This window comes from Hypomesus transpacificus, chromosome 13, assembly GCF_021917145.1.
Source record: "Hypomesus transpacificus isolate Combined female chromosome 13, fHypTra1, whole genome shotgun sequence".
Lineage (NCBI taxonomy): Eukaryota > Metazoa > Chordata > Actinopteri > Osmeriformes > Osmeridae > Hypomesus > Hypomesus transpacificus.
The window spans coordinates 5,871,140-5,891,033 of NC_061072.1; the positions used below are offsets into that span (position 1 = coordinate 5,871,140).

General features: G+C 45.7%; 1 protein-coding gene across 3 annotated transcripts in view; it reads left to right on the top strand.

The window, feature by feature from the left end:
- Positions 1 to 796: 796 nt before the first annotated feature.
- smarcd2 (SWI/SNF related, matrix associated, actin dependent regulator of chromatin, subfamily d, member 2) overlaps positions 797 to 19,894 on the top strand; it is an 80,531-nt gene continuing 61,433 nt past the window's right edge. For all 3 annotated transcript variants that reach the window (XM_047031620.1, XM_047031621.1, XM_047031622.1), the window contains exons 1-2: positions 797 to 1,350; positions 3,651 to 3,838. In XM_047031620.1, coding sequence (XP_046887576.1) covers positions 1,237 to 1,350; positions 3,651 to 3,838 — 302 coding nt within the window. In that variant the 5' untranslated portion in view covers positions 797 to 1,236. The remainder of the gene's footprint in view (positions 1,351 to 3,650; positions 3,839 to 19,894) is intronic.

Consider the following 19,894-nt stretch of genomic DNA (forward strand, 5'->3'; position numbering starts at 1 on the left):
GGCAGATTGCAGCCGATCACCTTCTCAGCAGTGCGGATGATACGCTGCAGTCTGCTCTTGTCCTTGGCAGTGGCGAGAGGAACCAGATGGTGATAGAAGAAGTGAGGATGGACTCAATGATGGCTGTGTAGAAGTGCACCATCATTGTCTTTGGCAGGTTGAATTACTTCAGCTGCCGTAGGAAGTACATCCTATATACCTTTAAGGATTTTGTGTAATTATGACTTATTACAGACATTTCTAGCGGAAACTACAATACAAAGTTGTGTTTTGAAAACCTGGAAGCCACTCAGGGGGAAAGAAAATCAGATTCAAATCAGTATAGCTGCTTTTGATTATTTTGACAGTTACTCGTCAAATAATGAATCTATAATACCCAACAGCCAGTCATTTCAGGCCAAAGTGCAAGCCTACTAAAAGATCCAACGCGTCAAAGTTTAATAACCGGAGAATAAGAAACCAACTTCTGCCTTGTGCCAGAGCTCGAGAGCTCAACATATGAATTCAACCTGAACAGCGTGAACTACAAAATTACGTCAGAGGTAGGACCTCTGGTAATTTGGCAGTAGATTTTAGACTTTAAATTGTAATTGCAGATTCGATTTGTGTGTATTTAGTCTATTTTCTTAAAGGTGTTAAGTTATAATATTTTACTTAAATTGACTAAAAACAATAATAAAATAATCAAAGTTGTGTAGGCTATGAAAACGCATTATCATCCCAAAAAAGAGAAAATAACATTTTCTGCTGGAAGCAAACGTGGTGCTAGTCATAGCAAAAGTTGCAGTGTATTACGAAAAAGTTGAGTCGCGCTGACTACATCACACACATGCACACATAATAATCTAGCTAGAGTTATTGTTTATCAACTTCTTAATAACGAAATGTAATAAATTGCCCAGTCATATCCAACGATTGCAGTGAACAACATGTAGACCTACTCTAGCTACTTTTCACCACAACCTTTCGCAGTTTACGTAGAACTAAGCAAACTGACTCGGATTCTTGCTAACGTGTTAGCTAGCGTCAGCTAACGAACCATCCCGGAAATTACATTTGCTAAAAGTTACAAGCTTCACTACAGCAGCAGGATTAGGTCGTGTAGTGTATTTAGCTGGCATCTATTAGTAAGGAAAATAACTTGATCTGCTCACTGGATAGATCCAGTTTACTAGGGAGCACATTTTTTTGCTAACGACAAAACCAACTTGTTGAATTTGCAACTCAGGTCCTCTCATGAACCCCAGTGTAAACTCGATAATAGCCGGACATAAAAATGCTGCGATAAGGATGCCAACACTGGTCAACACAGGTTTACGATCCTTCAATCCAGTTTCGCAATACAACCAGGTAATTTACATTCCGAGCCACAAACAGTTGTCTACATTACTGGAAATTGGATTACATTTGTACTCAATCTACACGCAATACCCTATATTTACATACTAAAGCAGAACGTTTTTAGTTGTTGTCCTCAATAACATATTTTTGTACAATTAGGCAATCCAAATCCTTTATGACACTCGAAATTGAGAACTTCTACAACATGATGACTGAGTCTGACTGGCAAAATCAACAGATTTGACATGCTTTGTTATGGCTAATGTAAAATCGAACAGTTGTCAGTGGAACAAAATCCAGACATGGCAGCCTGAAATCGATTTGGGATTAATCGAATGCACTCTTTAGCACAGTGTTTATAAATATTCTTTGTTGCTTTGGGTATGATTTGTTAGCTAGCTAGCATTTTCCTACCTAGTCTTGGCCATCCTTCAATAATATACTGTGTGTTATTACTTGATTTATCATGTCATGTTAAATGCTTTTACAGGGCTTGAAATTGCGACCGTTTTGGTCGGACATGCTCCCAAAATTGTGTCCGTGTGAACTCAAGATATATTTGTGATAAGCGACCTGTGTTCATTTCTTTACAAAACGCTCGCTACTACAGTAGTGTATACAGTGACCGGTCCAAAGTTACATAACCAATTAAACTTCCTCTTTAAGTTCTCAACTTTAATGCAGATAAGTGTTTCCCCTAGAATTTGTTTCAGAGGAGGCAGTAGATTGTAAAAATATAGCAAAATTGTGTGTCTCATTCATTTTCATTTGAAGTCACGTGACAGGTCCCACAAGTTAGTGTGAGAAACCTGGCAGCCTGAACAGGTAGCCTAGCAAGAGAAGCGACCCGATTCTATGCGTTTATTAGGGCATTTGTGGACGAGCAACGTCAGTACACTGCCAGTCAAAATGAAAATAGCTATCATAACATAGTGTATGTTACACTATGTTATGGCCCTATGTCACCGATTCTGTTCATTACCTATATGGACAGAATTGCTAGGCGCAGCCAGGGTGTTGAGGGGGTCCGGTTTGGTGACCTCAAGATCGGGTCGCTGCTTTTTGCGGATGATGTGGTCCTGTTGGCTTCATCGGGCCGTGACCTTCAGCTCTCACTGGAGCGGTTCGCAACCGAATGTGAAGCGGCTGGGATGCGAATCAGCACCTCCAAATCTGAGGCCATGGTAATCGACCGGAAAAGGGTGGAGTGCCATCTCCAGGTCGGGGAGGAGATCCTGAACCAAGCGGAGGAGTTCAAGTATCTTGGGGTCTTGTTCACGAGTGAGGGAAGAATGGAGCGCGAGGTCGACAGGCGGATCGGTGCGGCGTCCGCAGTGATGCGGGCTCTGCATCGGTCCGTCGTGGTGAAGAAGGAGCTGAGTCGAAAGGCGAAGCTCTCTATTTACCAGTCGATCTACGTTCTTACCCTCACCTATGGTCACGAACTATGGGTAGTGACAGAAAGAACGAGATTGCGAATACAAGCGGCCGAAATGAGCTTTCTCCGCAGGGTGTCTGGGCTCTCCCTTAGAGATAGGGTGAGAAGCTCGGTCATCCGGGAGGGGCTCAGAGTAGAACCGCTGCTCCTCCGCGTTGAGAGTAGCCAGCTGAGGTGGCTCGGGCATCCGATTAGGATGCCTCCTGGACGCCTCCCTGGTGAGGTGTTCCGGGCACGTCCCACTGGGAGGAGGCCCCGGGGAAGACCCAGGACACGCTGGAGGGACTATGTCTCTCGGCTGGCCTGGGAACGCCTCGGGGTCCCCCAGGAAGAGCTGGTGGAAGTGGCCGGGGGGAGGGAAGTCTGGGCCTCCCTGCTTCGGTCGCTGCCCCCGCGACCCGATCCCCGGACAAGCGGCAGATGACGGACGGACGGACGGAACATAGTGTATGCTAGGATGTAAATTATATTCCCAGCACCATACGGAACCGCTGTTCAACATACATTTTTTGTTGTGGTCCTTAATAGTCAGTGGGTTCTCCTAAATATTTGCTGGTGCGCCTTTCTTTTTAAAGTTGGGAGCACCATTGCCGCCAATTAAAAAATAAAATTTCTAGCCCTTAGGATATTGCTGATTACTAAATTTGTCTGCATATGACATGGGACGTACAGTATGTCAATCAAAGTAAATTACTTAACATTCCTTAATATTATTCTCATAGACGATTAGCACCTCTGAAAATTCCCTTGAGTTTTTCAACATGATTGCACTTCAGTATCTGATGGATGAGATATGTCACTTTATTCGTTTTCGTTGCAATGCTAATGGAAGCTCCTTTCTTTAAAATTAAATTAATCCACTTTTCCTCAGCGTCTTGGACTGATTCCCAAGATAGCGATGGGGTCCATGGGGGGTCATCATCCTGGACCCTCTTTTGGTGGGAACATGCCCTCACGCACCGGAATGGGGCTCTCACCTATAGACGCTTCCAGAAAGAGGTTTCTTCACCAGCAGCAACAACTTCACCAGCAAGTGGGACTTGCAGGCCCAAGGCACGGGTGAGTGGTGCACACAGTTTGTCTAATGTGCATGATTTAAGAAGGTCAGTATTAGGGCTATCAAAATTGCTCAAAAATGACGTTCGAATATTCCCTTAAAAAAAACACATATTTGAATTTCTGGTTGCGCATTAGGTAAGTCAATAACAGGACAAGTTAATATAACGAAACAAAACTACTTGTATACAGTAGGTAGGCCTAATTTATTTCTACTTGTATACAGTAGGTAGGCCTAGTTTAAACATAGTTGAAAAATTACACACATAAAAACAAGTAAATTAACTAATGGCCAAGACCGCAGATCTTGGCCTCTCGCTCGCACACACGCACTCTTTCTTTCTCTCTCTCTCCCGCACCGTCGCGCTCTCTGCGCATAGCGGTGTAAAATGAACGACAACAATAAACAAATGCTGAGTTCTGATCAAAAGTTTTGTGCAAGCAATTTAAGGTTGCGATTCTTGTCCCAAATATGGCAGGCTTCATTCAGTGATTGAAACAAATATTATTAACATTGAAGTTTTACGGTATAGAACCAACATTGAACTAGCCTGGCTCTGCCGTCCTACATACTTCCGCTCAATTTAGATTTTGCTTCTGTTCTCGGTCTGGACATTCAGTACGTAAGTCAGATTTTGCAGGTTAATTTTTAACCGGCCAATCAGCAAACAGAGGGAGTGGCTGAGAACGATGACGTTAATGTCGTGCGCTAGTTTGTGTTGTAGTTCCGTAATGTCGGCGGAGAAAGATGCGAGCGAAGCCATTCGGTCCGTTGTGGCAGCGCTGCCGAATACCCAACAGCTAAAGCCGGAGCAAGAACAAGTTTTGCTGAGTTTTGTTGGTGGATCAGAATACAGTTTAATAGCCAAGTAGTTTACACAACAAGGAAATTACTTTGGTAGGGGCGGTGCATACTAGCCTGGCTCTGCCCTCCTACGTACTTCCGCTCAATTTGGATTTTGCTTCTGTACTAGGTCTGGGATGTCGGTTCTGAAGTCGGTTTCCAGAAACAATTTTTTTGTAGGTCCAATCAGCGAACAGAGGGAGTGCCTGAGAACGATGACGTTAATGTCGTGCACTTGTTTGAGTAGTTCAGTAATGGTGGCGGAGAAAGATGCGAGCAAAACTATTCTGCCGTTGTGGCAACGCTGCCGAATATAGGTTAAAGCCGGAGCAAGAACATTCCTTGCTGAGTTTTGTTGGTGGCCATGATGTTGTGGCCCTCCTCCCCACGGGGTTCGGGAAAAGTGTGATTTTCCTGCTACGGCAGCTAGCTCTGTTACAGTAGTGGTGAAGGAATAGGCTAAGGCGAACGCTATAGCGATTGGTTATGGCATATCAGAGTGGCTCTGGGCAGATCCAATAGTTTTAAACTTCAACAGAGTACCCGCCTGCAAGGAAGTCAACGCGTGTCAATGGAGCGAGGCCAGACTCAGTACAAATGAAATGTACGAGATTCTGGTTAGGACCAGGCTAACATTGAACACTGAGAGTGAGCTTTGCTGTGGTAAACATGGAGATGTAGCCTCAAGTTGCTAGTTGTTGAATGGTAAGCTAACTCTAGCTTACATAGTTTACACACTACTTAAGCTGTAGGCTCAACAAGTTTGCCATCAACTGACCAAAATTCGAAATATTTCCAGACGTCACTCTTTAGCATCTCCCTAAAGCATGACTGGACAGTTCAGAAATTGTCAAATGTGTGTTCAAACCTGTAGTCCTTTCCACAGATCACATCCTTTCAGAAAGTACATGGGTTAGGTGGTTGAATCTAGCCTGGCTCTGCCCTCCTACGTACTTCCGCTCAATTTGGATTTTGCTTCTGTACTAGGTCTGGGAGCTAGGCTCTGAAGTCGGTTTCCAGAAACAAATTGTTTGTAGGTCCAATCTGCGAATAGAGGGAGTGGCTGAGAACGATGACGTTAATGTTGTACACTTGTTTGAGTAGTTCAGTAATGGCGGCGGAGAAGATGAGAGCGAAACTATTCTGCGGTTGAGGCAACGCTGCCGAATATAGGTTAAAGCCGGAGCAAGAACATTCCTTGCTGAGTTTTGTTGGTGGCCATGATGTTGTGGCCCTCCTCCCCACGGTGTTCGGGAAAAGTTTGATTTTCCAGTTAGGCAGCTAGCTCTGTTACAGTAGTGGTGAAGGAATTGGCTAAGGCGAACGCTATTGCGATTGGTTATGGCATATCAGAGTGGCTCTGGGCAGATCCAATAGTTTTAAACTTCAACAGAGTACCCGCCTGCAAGGAAGTCAACGCGTGTCAATGTAGCGAGGCCAGACTCAGTACAAATGAAATGTACGAGATTCTGGTTAGGACCAGGCTAACATTGAACACTGAGAGTGAGCTTTGCTGTGGTAAACATGGAGATGTAGCCTCAAGTTGCTAGTTGTTGAATGGTAAGCTAACTCTAGCTTACATAGTTTACACACTACTTAAGCTGTAGGCTCAACAAGTTTGCCATCAACTGACCAAAATTCGAAATATTTCCAGACGTCACTCTTTAGCATCTCCCTAAAGCATGACTGGACAGTTCAGAAATTGTCAAATGTGTGTTCAAACCTGTAGTCCTTTCCACAGATCACATCCTTTCAGAAAGTACATGGGTTAGGTGGTTGAATCTAGCCTGGCTCTGCCCTCCTACGTACTTCCGCTCAATTTGGATTTTGCTTCTGTACTAGGTCTGGGAGCTAGGCTCTGAAGTCGGTTTCCAGAAACAAATTGTTTGTAGGTCCAATCAGCGAATAGAGGGAGTGGCTGAGAACGATGACGTTAATGTAATACACTTGTTTGAGTAGATCAGTAATGGCGGCGGAGAAAGATGCGAGCGAAACTATTCTGCGGTTGAGGCAACGCTGCCGAATATAGGTTAAAGCCGGAGCAAGAACATTCCTTGCTGAGTTTTGTTGGTGGCCATGATGTTGTGGCCCTCCTCCCCACGGGGTTCGGGAAAAGTTTGATTTTCCAGTTAGGCAGCTAGGTCCGTTACAGTAGTGGTGAAGGAGTCGGCTAAGGCAAACGCTTGCGATTGGTTATGGCAAATCAGAGTGGATCTGGGCGGATCCAATAGTTTTAAACTTCAACAGAGGACCCGCCTTCAAGGAAGTTAACATTTGTCAATCGAGAGATCCCAGACCCTCTGTACAAATGAAATGTACGAGGGTCTGGTTAGGACCAGGCTAGGTTGAATCAGGCACAGCCAAAAAAAGTATCAGCCATATACTCCATTTACCAATACCGAATTTATTATGCACGGGCAGCAAACTAACATGGAGAGAAGGACGTGTCTCTTGTCTCATTAAATAACATCCTGAGGGTATAAGCTTTCAGAGGATATGGTTTTAATGGTTGAATCAGTTTTGCCTTCATGTTACAGCCTAACATGTGGTAATGAAATGCTACGAATTGCCAAAATTACACGGTTACACAGCTCACGGTTGTTATGGCAATAAAAAAAAACACCAGCCATTTTAATTGTAGCTACTTGGAAAAAACATCCTTGTCATCTCTTTCTGCCTGAAACAGACGCGGGAGTTGAATCTGCGTGCGTGATGCCATTTTTCTAGAAAGCGTGGAGTGGAATTCTATTGCTATGGGTATTCTCCCTACTGAAAAAGTGGAACGTATTTGATTGTGAAGCAATGGAAAGATCGCTGGACTAGTAGACCAGTCATGCACTAATATTTTGATCGCAAATGTGGGGGGGTCCAAACAACTTTTTTTTTTAAGTGGGGGGGACTTGACCCCCCCAAGTTACATTGCGGCGTCGCCCATGCGTTGTGTCCTTGGGCAAGGCACGTCACTCTACTTCCCTGGGGGAATGTCCCTGTACTTAACGTAACGGTGCATTCACACTGCAGCAACGCGAAAACATGCTCTCCATTCATTTTCAATGGAGCCACAGAGAATGTCTAATAAAGAGAGAACTCCCACTCTCGGGAAACTTCCGGGTTCTGAACTAGTTGCAGTTCCACTCAAGTTCCATACGAGGGCGCTAACGGTCGAGTGCAGAATGAATAGAGGTCTATGGAGCTATACCCCTCAAAATCCACTTTTCTCAGGATATAATTTTTTGTCTGGTAATTTGAATTCTGAAATCGAAAGGGGAGGCAAAAAAAATACACACCACTGGGTGTTAGTTTTTTTTTAAAGTCGCCTTTTCTGTTCTAAAAAGCCTTTGAAAATGGCATTGACGTCATACACATCGTACGACCAGAGCTACTGCTTGACAGCAAGCTCTGGTTACTTCCACTTTACTCTCGAGGCATCGACAACACAGCTGACAGGTTAGGCTCTCCCTGTCAATACACATGCTAGAAAGAGTTTGGCTTGCTAATGTTGTTGCTAATGTTGCTAATGCTCTGATATTCTGGTTCTGCTTCGGATGCCATCAAGCGGGATCTCTGGTCATAGTCAGTCCTTCACTAACCAATCAACATTCGTTAGCAGAATGCTAGCGTGTTATGGGCAACAACGACTTACCCTGTAAGAAATCAACAGGACATAAGTACTCGTTCATTCAACTTTTGACCTGTAATCCATGTTGAACATGCAAAAACTATAATCAAATCTGAGATTTATCAACGACAATCAGGCGAAAGAGCCGTTTAGCTCCATAGACTCCCATTCATTTTGCACTCGACCGCGATCACTCCCAGTGGAACTCTGGTGGAACTGCAACAAAATTCGATACAATGGGGTATAATAGGGAGTGGGCAGGCTCTCCTTAAACAGGCTCTGGGAGCCAGGTGAATCGCTTGTGTGGTGCATTGTGGGTAGCGACGCAACGCGATCCAAGCGATTTTGAGTTGAGATTTTCTCAACTTGATACGAATGAGGAGCGATTTTCGCAAGCGATGACCAATCGGAGGGTTTCCTTGTTTCTCGTAATGTAGCAACCAGGGTAAACATTTCTAGCTTTCAGTTTTTAAGATGGAGGAGAAACTAATCGCCTGTGTGGCTGCATATCCAGTCCTATACGATACGTCTCTGTATTTGTATCTCTGTATCTGTAAGACATTAATAAAAAGAATGAGGCCTGGCGCAGGCTTGCCGACGTTGTTGGTGCTCCTGGTGGTTTTTTTGTACTTTCAAATTTAGTCTCTCGCCACGTAACTTCGATCTGTGGTAACTAGCTAGCTAGCCCGGCTAGAACTCCCCAGTCGCATCGACAGATTAGCAGAGACTTTGAGTAATATAATAAAATGTTTTTACTAGTGGTGGACCGTTATCGGCGTTAACGTGCTGCGTTAACGTGAGACTCTTATCGGGCGATAAAAAAATATCGTTAATCTATTCTCAAAGTCTATTCTCCACACTGGGTTGGGAGCTGGGTCTATACTATGCAAGCTATGATGACTTTCACCTTGATATTTTAGCGCGGATGTACACCTAGTCGAATTGCACTGTAGGGGGCGAGAACGAGTCTTCGAACCTGTGTGTATGCCTTGTGAATGAAATTATCACATCAAATGTGACGTGCTAACATGGATGCAGCTATGAAGCCGCCTGGTTTGCTTCAGGGAAAATGTATTTTTAAGAAACTTCCCAATGGAAACCTCGACAAGACTAAGGTTGTTTGCACCTTGTGCTATGTGGAATTAGTTTACTGTAGGAGTTCTTCCAGTCTCAAATACCACCTAAACGCAAAGCATCCCTTAGCTAATGCGGAAGATGCCGGGCCTAGCACTGATGTAGCGCAGAGGAAGAGTCGTCGTCAAACTACGATGTTTGAGTGCAACCGAGGCAAGCCCGTCAGCACAGCTCTATCAGCCAAGCCAACTAATCTAATAAACAGTTAATAAACACAAGTACATCTTATTAGATCTTATCTGAAGTTGCCCTTGGTGAGAGACGTCGAGCTGGGGTGGGAATACTGGTTTCCCCTCGGTTCGGCGCCTGTACATTGGGGTTCACCCCGGTGGACGAGAGGGTAGCCTCCCTCCGCATTCGGGTGGGGGGATGGGTCCTCACTGTTGTTTGTGCTTATGCACCAAACGGCAGCTCAGAGTACCCACCCTTTTTTGAGTCTCTGGGGGCGGTGCTGGAAAGCGCTCCTCCCGGGGATTCCCTCGTCCTCCTGGGGGACTTCAATGCTCATGTGGGCAATGACAGTGAGACCTGGAGGGGCGTGATTGGGAGGAACGGCCCCCCCGATCTGAACCCTAGTGGTGTTTTGTTGTTGGACTTCTGTGCTAGACACGGCTTGTCCATAACGAACACCATGTTCAAGCATAAGGGTGTCCATATGTGCACCTGGCACCGGGACACCCGAGGTCTCAGTTCGATGAACGACTTTGTAGTCGTGTCATCGGACTTGGGGCCCCATGTCTTGGACACTCGGGTGAGGAGAGGGGCGGAGCTGTCAACTGATCACCACCTGGTGGTGAGTTGGCTTCGATGGTGGGGGAGGACGCCGGTCAGGCCTGGCAGGCCCAAACGTAATGTGAGGGTCTGCTGGGAACGGCTGGCGGAACCCTCTGTCAGAAGGAGCTTCAACTCCCACCTCCGGGAGAGCTTCGATCATGTCTCGGGGGGGGCCGGGAAAATTGAGTCCGAATGGGCCATGTTCCGGGCCTCCATTGTTGAAGCGGCTGACCGGAGCAGCGGCCGCAAGGCGGTCGGTGCATGTCGCGGCGGTAACCCTCGGACCCAGTGGTGGACTCCGGAGGTGAGGGATGCCGTCAAGCTGAAGAAGGAGGCCTATCGGACTTTATTGGCTGGTAGGACTCCAGAGGCAGCTGATGTGTACCGGCAGGCCAAGCGGAACGCGGCCTTGGCGGTCGCGGAGGCAAAAACCCGGGCAGGGGAGGAGTTCGGCGAGGCCATGGAGAATGACTTCCGAACGGCTTCAAAAAGGTTCTGGACCACCATCCGGCGGCTCAGGAGGGGGAAGCAGTGCTCTGTCAACACTGTATACGGTGGGGATGGTGCGCTGCTGACCTCAACGGGGGACGTCCTGGATCGGTGGAAGGAATACTTCGAAGACCTCCTTAATTCCACCAACACGCTTTCCGACGTGGAGGCAGAGTCTGGGGACATCGGGGGTGGCCCTTCTATCTCTGGGGCTGAGGTCGCCGAGGTGGTTGAAAAGCTCTGCGGTGGCAGGGCCCCTGGGGTAGATGAGGTCCGCCCGGAGTTCCTTAAGGCTCTGGATGTTGTAGGGCTGTCTTGGTTGACACGACTCTGCAACATCGCGTGGACATCGGGGACAGTGCCTCTGGACTGGCAGACCGGGGTGGTGGTTCCCCTTTTTAAAAAGGGGGACCGGAGGGTGTGCTCCAACTTTAGGGGGATCACACTCCTCAGCCTCCCTGGGAAAGTCTATTCAGGGGTCTGTGAAAGAAGTTTTGGGCCTATATGTACAATGAATGTGTTTCAGGAAGAAGCTTGATACAATGTATGTTAATTCAACTCCATTTGGTAGAGATACCACCTGTAGTTTTATAACACCTAACTAGGAGACATGAAGTCTGGGTGACCTGAAAGGGTTCTTGTCACCTGGGGGGGAAGAGACAGTTGGTCTGAAGAAAATGTGGATTCAACTGTATTGTTCTAAGGATTTAACCAATGACAGAAGAGAATTGGTATAGCTTCAGGTCTGTAGGATGGACCAATGGCTTTTGAGAACTGTTGTATCTATAAAATGGTCTGTTGAAGAATGTTTTGGGGGGTTCAGGGCCATCAGCTGGGTAGTGCTGGTGGGCTGGATTCTCCCGGTTCCATTCTAGAATGCTAGATGGAGCTGTATGGAATTGTCTTTGTGTTATTGTCTTATGTTTGTGTGCTGATGATGTTATGTTGGTAACGTTATTATGCTTAAACCTACGTCAAATAAACATTAACTCTATACTTCACCCAACTTCAGCTTGAACAATTGATTGTCTGCAAAAACTACCACGACAGTTTTGGAGGGGGCACTAGGATGTCCATTGAAGTGCGACATGGACTCGTGAGTGGCAAGAACGGGATTCTTCCTCAGGGTCAGGTGGTTCAATGCGGCATTTTGAACAGGGGAAAAGTGGTGAGTTACTAAGATCGATTACTTTGAGTGAAGTTGTGGTGAGGTTGAAGTTGTTGTTTAATTTGATGGGGTTTTGTTTGAATGGTACAATTTTAGTCGGATAAATAGATGTGCAATTCCATCTTAATTCGGGTCCAAATTGTGATATTGCTACATTCCTACTGTAAATCCTCTGTGTTTAGTCTTTGAGTAGTTCAAAGATGCAGTTGTGGTCTGTGTTAAGTCTTTGATGTTGTTCAGAGCTCCAGACGTGGCCAGTTTATGTTGCTGCGCCAGTTGTCATATGCATTGTGCATATGGTTGTCCATCCATGGGTGTGTGGATGAGTGTTTGGGTAATGTGGAATGTTCTTGAAATTCACAGTGGCTGATCTGTGAATGGATTGGTTGAAATTGTCATATCTAGTTACCACATTTTTTATTTTCTCACAAATACATGTTATTGCGATATTTTAGGGAATTGTATGAGCTATCTAGGTCTATTGAAGTCATGTAATTACTAAAGTATACTAATACATGTTAAAGGGTTCGAGACCCGTTGCGTTGAAGTCGTACAAAGGATCTTGAGTCCCATTAGGGGTTACGAGTTCTGCATGAGTTTATTGCTACTGAGATGTGTGTGTTATGATTAATTCTTAGTTTGGTGGTGGACCAATGCGTGGCAAACATTGGTTAATAAATCCTAACCAAATTGACAAGTTGCAGATTGTCGACCAGAACTGAGATGGATGTGTAAACGGCTAATCTGATGTGGTGGTTTCCATGTTGAATTTGAATCCCGACTTTTCTTTTATGTGAGGAAGGAGAAGTTAAAGAAAAAGTGAGGAAATTGTATAAGTTTGTCTTATGTGTTAAATGTTTGTTTGAAACAACAAGGAGTATAAGAAAATAACTAATCCATAAAATACACATAATTTTTTCTTCCGAATGTTGCTAGTTGCTAGTCCGCCGTCTGTTGAACAATGTCTGCTAAAAATTGCCAGAAAGACAGCGCTTGGATCGGAAAGATCAAGGCTGTGGTTTCGTGAGTGTCCAGAGAGACAGGGAAAATTGGCAAAGGGATTTTTCACAGTTTACAGACAGAATCAACAGCGATGGTGGCAAAGGAAGAAATTGCAGTTTCAAAATTGATACTACGGAGGGGTAATTGCCTAACACATGCGCACACACAACCAGAGACGACAACTACACAATGACATTTTGTATCCTGATTAGGAATTGTATTGAAGCTGGATTTTTGTTTTGTTTTTGAAACTGTTGGATGACATTAATTGTACAAAAAGAAAAACTGTGGAAATGTGAAAGAAGTTTTGGGCCTATATGTACAATGAATGTGTTTCAGGAAGAAGCTTGATACAATGTATGTTAATTCAACTCCATTTGGTAGAGATACCACCTGTAGTTTTATAACACCTAACTAGGAGACATGAAGTCTGGGTGACCTGAAAGGGTTCTTGTCACCTGGGGGGGAAGAGACAGTTGGTCTGAAGAAAATGTGGATTCAACTGTATTGTTCTAAGGATTTAACCAATGACAGAAGAGAATTGGTATAGCTTCAGGTCTGTAGGATGGACCAATGGCTTTTGAGAACTGTTGTATCTATAAAATGGTCTGTTGAAGAATGTTCTGGGGGGTTCAGGGCCATCAGCTGGGTAGTGCTGGTGGGCTGGATTCTCCCGGTTCCATTCTAGAATGCTAGATGGAGCTGTATGGAATTGTCTTTGTGTTATTGTCTTATGTTTGTGTGCTGATGATGTTATGTTGGTAACGTTATTATGCTTAAACCTACGTCAAATAAACATTAACTCTATACTTCACCCAACTTCAGCTTGAACAATTGATTGTCTGCAAAAACTACCACGACAGGTCCTGGAGAGGAGGGTCCGTCGGATTGTCAACCTCTGATTCAGGAGGAGCAATGTGGTTTTCGTCCTGGCCGTGGAACAGTGGACCAGCTTTATACCCTCCGCGGGGTCCTGGAGGGTACATGGGAGTTCCTCCAACTAGTCTACACATGTTTTGTTGATTTGGAAAAGGCGTTCGACCGTGTCCCTCGGGGGCTCATGTGGGGGGTGCTCCGAGAGTACGGGGTACCGGATTCCCTGATCGGGGCTGTCCGGTCCCTGTACGACCGGTGCCAGAGTTTGGTCCGCATTGCCGGTAGTAAGTCGAACTTGTTTCCGGTGAGGGTTGGACTCTGCCAGGGCTGCCCTATGTCACCGATTCTGTTCATTACCTATATGGACAGAATTTCTAGGCGCAGCCAGGGTGTTGAGGGGGTCCGGTTTGGTGACCTCAGGATCGGGTCGCTGCTTTTTGCGGATGATGTGGTCCTGTTGGCTTCATCGGGCCGTGACCTTCAGCTCTCACTGGAGCGGTTCGCAACCGAATGTGAAGCGGCTGGGATGCGAATCAGCACCTCCAAATCTGAGGCCATGGTAATCGACCGGAAAAGGGTGGAGTGCCATCTCCGGGTCGGGGAGGAGATCCTGAACCAAGCAGAGGAGTTCAAGTATCTCGGGGTCTTGTTCACGAGTGAGGGAAGAATGGAGCGCAAGGTCGACAGGCGGATCGGTGCGGCGTCCGCAGTGATGCGGGCTCTGCATCGGTCCGTCGTGGTGAAGAAGGAGCTGAGTCGAAAGGCGAAGCTCTCTATTTACCAGTCGATCTACGTTCCTACCCTCACCTATGGTCACGAACTATGGGTAGTGACCGAAAGAACGAGATCGCGAAATACAAGCGGCCAAAATGAGCTTTCTCCGCAGGGTGTCCGGGCTCTCCCTTAGAGATAGGGCTAGAAGCTCGGTCATCCGGGAGGGGCTCAGAGTAGAACCGCTGCTCCTCCGCGTCGAGAGGAGCCAGCTGAGGTGGCTCGGGCATCTGATTAGGATGCCTCCTGGACGCCTCCCTGGTGAGGTGTTCCGGGCACGTCCCACTGGGAAGATGCCCCGGGGAAGACCCAGGACACGCTGGAGGGACTATGTCTCTCGGCTGGCCTGGGAACGCCTCGGGGTCCCCCAGGAAGAGCTAGGGAGGGAAGTCTGGGCCTCCCTGCTTAGGTCGCTGCCCCCGCGACCCGATCCCCGGACAAGCGTCAGATGACGGACGGACATCTTATTAAACATAATTTATTTTCATCACCAATTATCATAGTAGAACAGCTTTTTTTCAATCAATTTGTGATGCAATTTGGAAACAGGAAATTAGCTCTAGTCTAATGCGCCACCTAGCTTGAGAAACCCGTTCTCAAAGACTCGGGCTGTGTCTACTACCGCGCACTTTATGAAGTACACTGCAATACAGTGCCCTGAAAAACAGTGCACTTACATATTCAGTGCACTCCGTCGCTGATTAGTGCTGTCTCAAATGGAACACTTACGTTAAACACTTGGTGGAAGTGACGGACGCAAATCTGCTCGCCACACCCGCAAAACCTGCTAAAATGAACGCGCTTCTCCACTGAAGTGGAAAAAGCTGCCGAAAGGGCTCCTCCTTTTCCGCTACGTAGCCAAGATGGCGCCCGTTTAGGGCGAGTAGTGTCCATCGTTTTACACAGTTTTTTTGGACCGTTTGCAGTGCGCCATCCGGGTACTTTCAGTGCACTGAATTCTTCTGGTTTTGTGAGTGAAGCGCCCTAAGCACTGAAAGTCAGTGCTCGAAGTGCACAAGTGCGCGGTAGTAGACACAGCTTTACTCTTAGTCATTATTTTGGTAGCACACATATTCTGAATGCCTTCGGCGGAATTCAAATGAGCCATTTTAATCTAGATTAATGCCAAGATTACAGGGAGATTAATCTAGATTAAAAAAATTAATCTAAGCCCACCACTAGTTTTTACACAACGTGTCTGTCTATTAAACAGTTTTGTATTTTGATCGATGTTGCGAGGGGGGGGTTGTTTCATGTCAGACCGGCGGGGTTCGAATAATCTACAAAATCAACAACAACAAACAAATAATTTCTGCATATGCAGGTAGCAACGCTAGTGATAAATAACTATTTAACTGGTCGGCTCCATGACGCCGGGTAAGTAGCTCCTGAGACTTCTCATCAAAAGAACGAAGGAGAACCTTCGATCAAGACATGTCTGTAGGTACCTAGCAAAAAGTAGCCTCAACTTTCCTAGACCTTTAGCTACGGCACTAAAGCTGAAGGCTCGCTGATATAGCTGTCGGTCTTACTAGAACGGTGTAGGTATGTATTGTTGCTAACGTTTTGACTGTGCGTATGTGAGAACGCGTAAGTGACAGACAGACGGGGTGTGTCTACATCTGAACACTTTACGAAGTACACTGCAATACAGTGCACTGCACTTACATCCGTAGTGCACTCCGTCGCTGAGTAGTGCTGACTCAAATGGAACACTTCCGTTAACCACTTAGCGGAAAGTGACTGACGCAAATCTGCTCTCGACACCCGCGAAAACTAAACCTGCCATAATGAACGCGCTTCTTGCCATCTTCTTGTTCTTCGTTTACCCGTTTCTCCACCCCATCTGGAAACTGCGGCAGGAGCCTCCGCCTTCTGGCTGAACTCTTATTACTCTACTGGCACTTATTTGGTTGTTCCCAATAAATGCTTCATGTTTTGGCTACCAAAACATTGTTATGATCAGTGACCTATGCACTTTTGTAACGCTCTAGCTTGGAAGTCGCTTTGGATAAAAGCGTCTGCTAAATGAATAAATTACAAATCTGTACATGTCTCTAGATTTCAATGAGTTTTAAGAATTATCCACTGAAATCATAGGCATCATCTGTTGAGCTCACTCAGCAATAGGCCTACCTTGACTGACTGTACTTTTATACACATATCTGTTGTAGTTTTAAGTTGTAGTTAAGTTTACCCTGATACTGGAATCAATTAGCAATGGAACACACAGGCCTATTAATTATTGTTACAAACATGCATCCATTCTAATATAAATTAGAAAAGGCAATGAAAGACTACAAAACCTCAATGACTCAACATTTTGTTGATTAAATGCCACCCAGCCCCAGGCAACGCTGCCGGATCAATGTTTCAATGCCACTGGTGGCATTGTATTTTGATGGCCACAGTGACCTGAGGGTGGACTTCAGGCTCTCCAGAGAATCCTTCAATGCCCTCATGGCTGTGCTGGGCCCTGACTGACAGTTCCTGTGCCTTGGACATGCCCCGGGCCTCCGTTCACTGGGAGGTGCACAAGGGCGAGTGCGCAGATCACTGCGCTCCTGTACACAGTTGTCAGTGCATGATGCCAGGGTCCTGAGAAACTATCAATTACGAGCAGTCCCTCCACCAGGATACTGTATCCTTGGGGATGGTGGCTACACATGCCTATCCCAACCCATCTGCCTCATGACCCCCTTCAGGCAGCCTGTCCACAACCACCTCCAAGCACGCTACAACTGCTGCCTGTCAAAGGCAAGGTGTGTTGTGGAGAGGTCTTTTGGGATACTGAAGACGCTATGGTGGTCCATTTTCTTGAAGGGTCTGGAGGTGTATGTGAGGTTTGTGCCAGAGGTCATTGTGTGCTGCACTGTGCTCCACAACATCTGCCTCACCAACGGTGACCTGCTGGAGCCAGATGCGGATGTGGGGAGGGCAGCAGCGGACAAGCCAGCACAAGAACCAGCACCAGCACCTCCAGGAAACGTCTCTGTGGCAGAGAATAGAAACAGGATAGCCATTCAGTGCTACAATTATTTCTAGAAAGACAAATGGTGGATCCTAGCTTAGATACTGTAGCTATCATAACAGTATTAATTATCGGACAGCGTGTGTTACGGGCAGACGTTTGCGTTGTTATGTTAACCCATTAATAAACTGAGCATGTCGATTGTTTATCCATTATTAAACTTAGCATTTGGATTGTTTAAGAGAACATATCTACTGCTACCTAGCTAGCTAGTCTAGGTTAAGGTAACTGTCGGTATACATCGTTAACTCCACCAAATACTCATGTCGGTGGCTTTAATCTGAGAATGGCATGTTAGTAGAGCTTGTACATTTAATATCAGTACAGTGTTTAATTACCGCTGATACTTACACTTACGGTCTGTAACATCGTGGGCTACTGCTACTGCCACCGGCTCAGTCATTTTCGCCCGCCATTATTTTAGAAATGAAAAGCTGCCGAAAGGACTCGTCTTCTTCCACTACGTAGCCAAGATGGCGCCCGTTTAGGGCGAGTACTGTCCATCGTTGTACACTGTTTTTTTTACCGTTTGCCATCTGGGTACTTTCAGTGCCCTGAATTCTGCTGGTTCTGTCAGTGTAAGCGCCCTAAGCACTGAAAGTCAGTGCTCGAAGTGCACAAGTGCGTAGTAGTAGACACAGCCACGGAGGGAGAGCAGGGAAAGGAAATGCAGCTGAACAAATACGCTGCGTGTTTTTTTTACCAAAATAGTGTAGTGTTTTTTTACGAAACGCAATATGTGGCGGCCGGTGTTGATTCTGTGGCGGACCGCCACAAATTAATCTATGTGTGGGAAACACTGCAGCTAATCTGATAGCATCACGTTGGAAAGTTGGTGTCTGTCACAGGGTTCTCAAATTTTTTTTCAATAAGTTTGGCTTGAGATTACCATCGGCTACCCATCAATGTTTGGGTACAGAAATCCAGGAGATGGGGGCGGGCCATGCTTGCCTCCGTATGTCTGCCTCTTGTCCATTAATTGTAGCGGGACAAGTTATTCTTTAGGCTAGGCTACTTCTCAGCGTTAGAAAAACAAGGTGTTTTAAAATGGACACAATGGAAAAATGTTACGTGGACAAAGCCGCCCACCATAATTACATTCACTATTCATTAGCTATTGTGGTTTAAAACTAGCATAAATAAGCGCAGCTAGTTCAGGCAGGGCAATTGGGCAGCGCGCGTCATCCAGTTATCGGGGACGTAAGGCGTCTTACTCCACCTTCCTTTCTCCGCCCACTACCAAACCCCATGTTAGCAGTGCATATCCATTGGGCCACGTCCAATAAGGCGTCTTTAAAAGACGAGCGGATACGCACACACACGTACACACTCAGCCCATTTGTTGTATGATCAGTGCTGCTGCCGCCCTCCACCATCCCCTTCTCCCCCATGCTGTCTGTCCATCCATCAGGGGGATTATATCTCTATTGCTCCCTGCCTCATATGTCATGTATGCATGTGTTGCATTAAGGATGCGGGGAGTGCTTCCCTTAGATCATCCACTCTTCCAAAGTTAAATCTACATGTCCATGTCATGTAACAATAAATGCTCAAATCTAAGACGTGATTGTCTTGACTGAACTACATATGTGTCCTATCCATAAATACCAGTATAGAATTGTGAGATGTTGTGTTTAGAAATATATTAGTACCATAAGCTTCCCTGCATAAGAACAAGTAGTGACAGGAGGTGCGACGATAACGCTGATCCATATGCCTACCCAAAAAAACTATTTACATAAAAATTGATTGTTGGAAAAAAGAAAAAAGGCTCCGGGTGGCGATTTTTGCTTTTAAATCTATGCAACCTTCATAAATAATAAGTAGGCATTTTATATAAAAAATACACAAGTATCAGTAGTAAATATTACAGTTAATAAACGGACCCATCTGCAACCGACGCAAGTAAGCACACCCTACAATTTCCCTGAAATTGTACCCTCTCTAGATTTTCTTAAAATGTCATGACAATGTAATATGCACCGCTGCGGCTATTCTACCGGATTTGGATGGGGTACGGTAGGTGGGTCGCATAAGTTACATTTTTGCAGTGCTTTTCCATGGAAAAAGAGCTAATATGTAGCTTTCAACAGTACATTTACGGGATCACAAGAACTTAGCTCAATATTTGTATTGAGCTAGATTACAAGTCATTAAGTGGCTGAATATAATTATGTTGGCCTACAATAAACATTTCATCATTCTAACCAACCTGGCATCTTTTCTTGCATGGCTATACTCTTTCATACCAAATCTTTGACGTTCAAGTTTTTGTAGTCTAAATTTCAAACGTTGTGTCATTATGCTCCACTCAATCTGTGCAATACCGGTTACGAGGATGCGTAAGATTG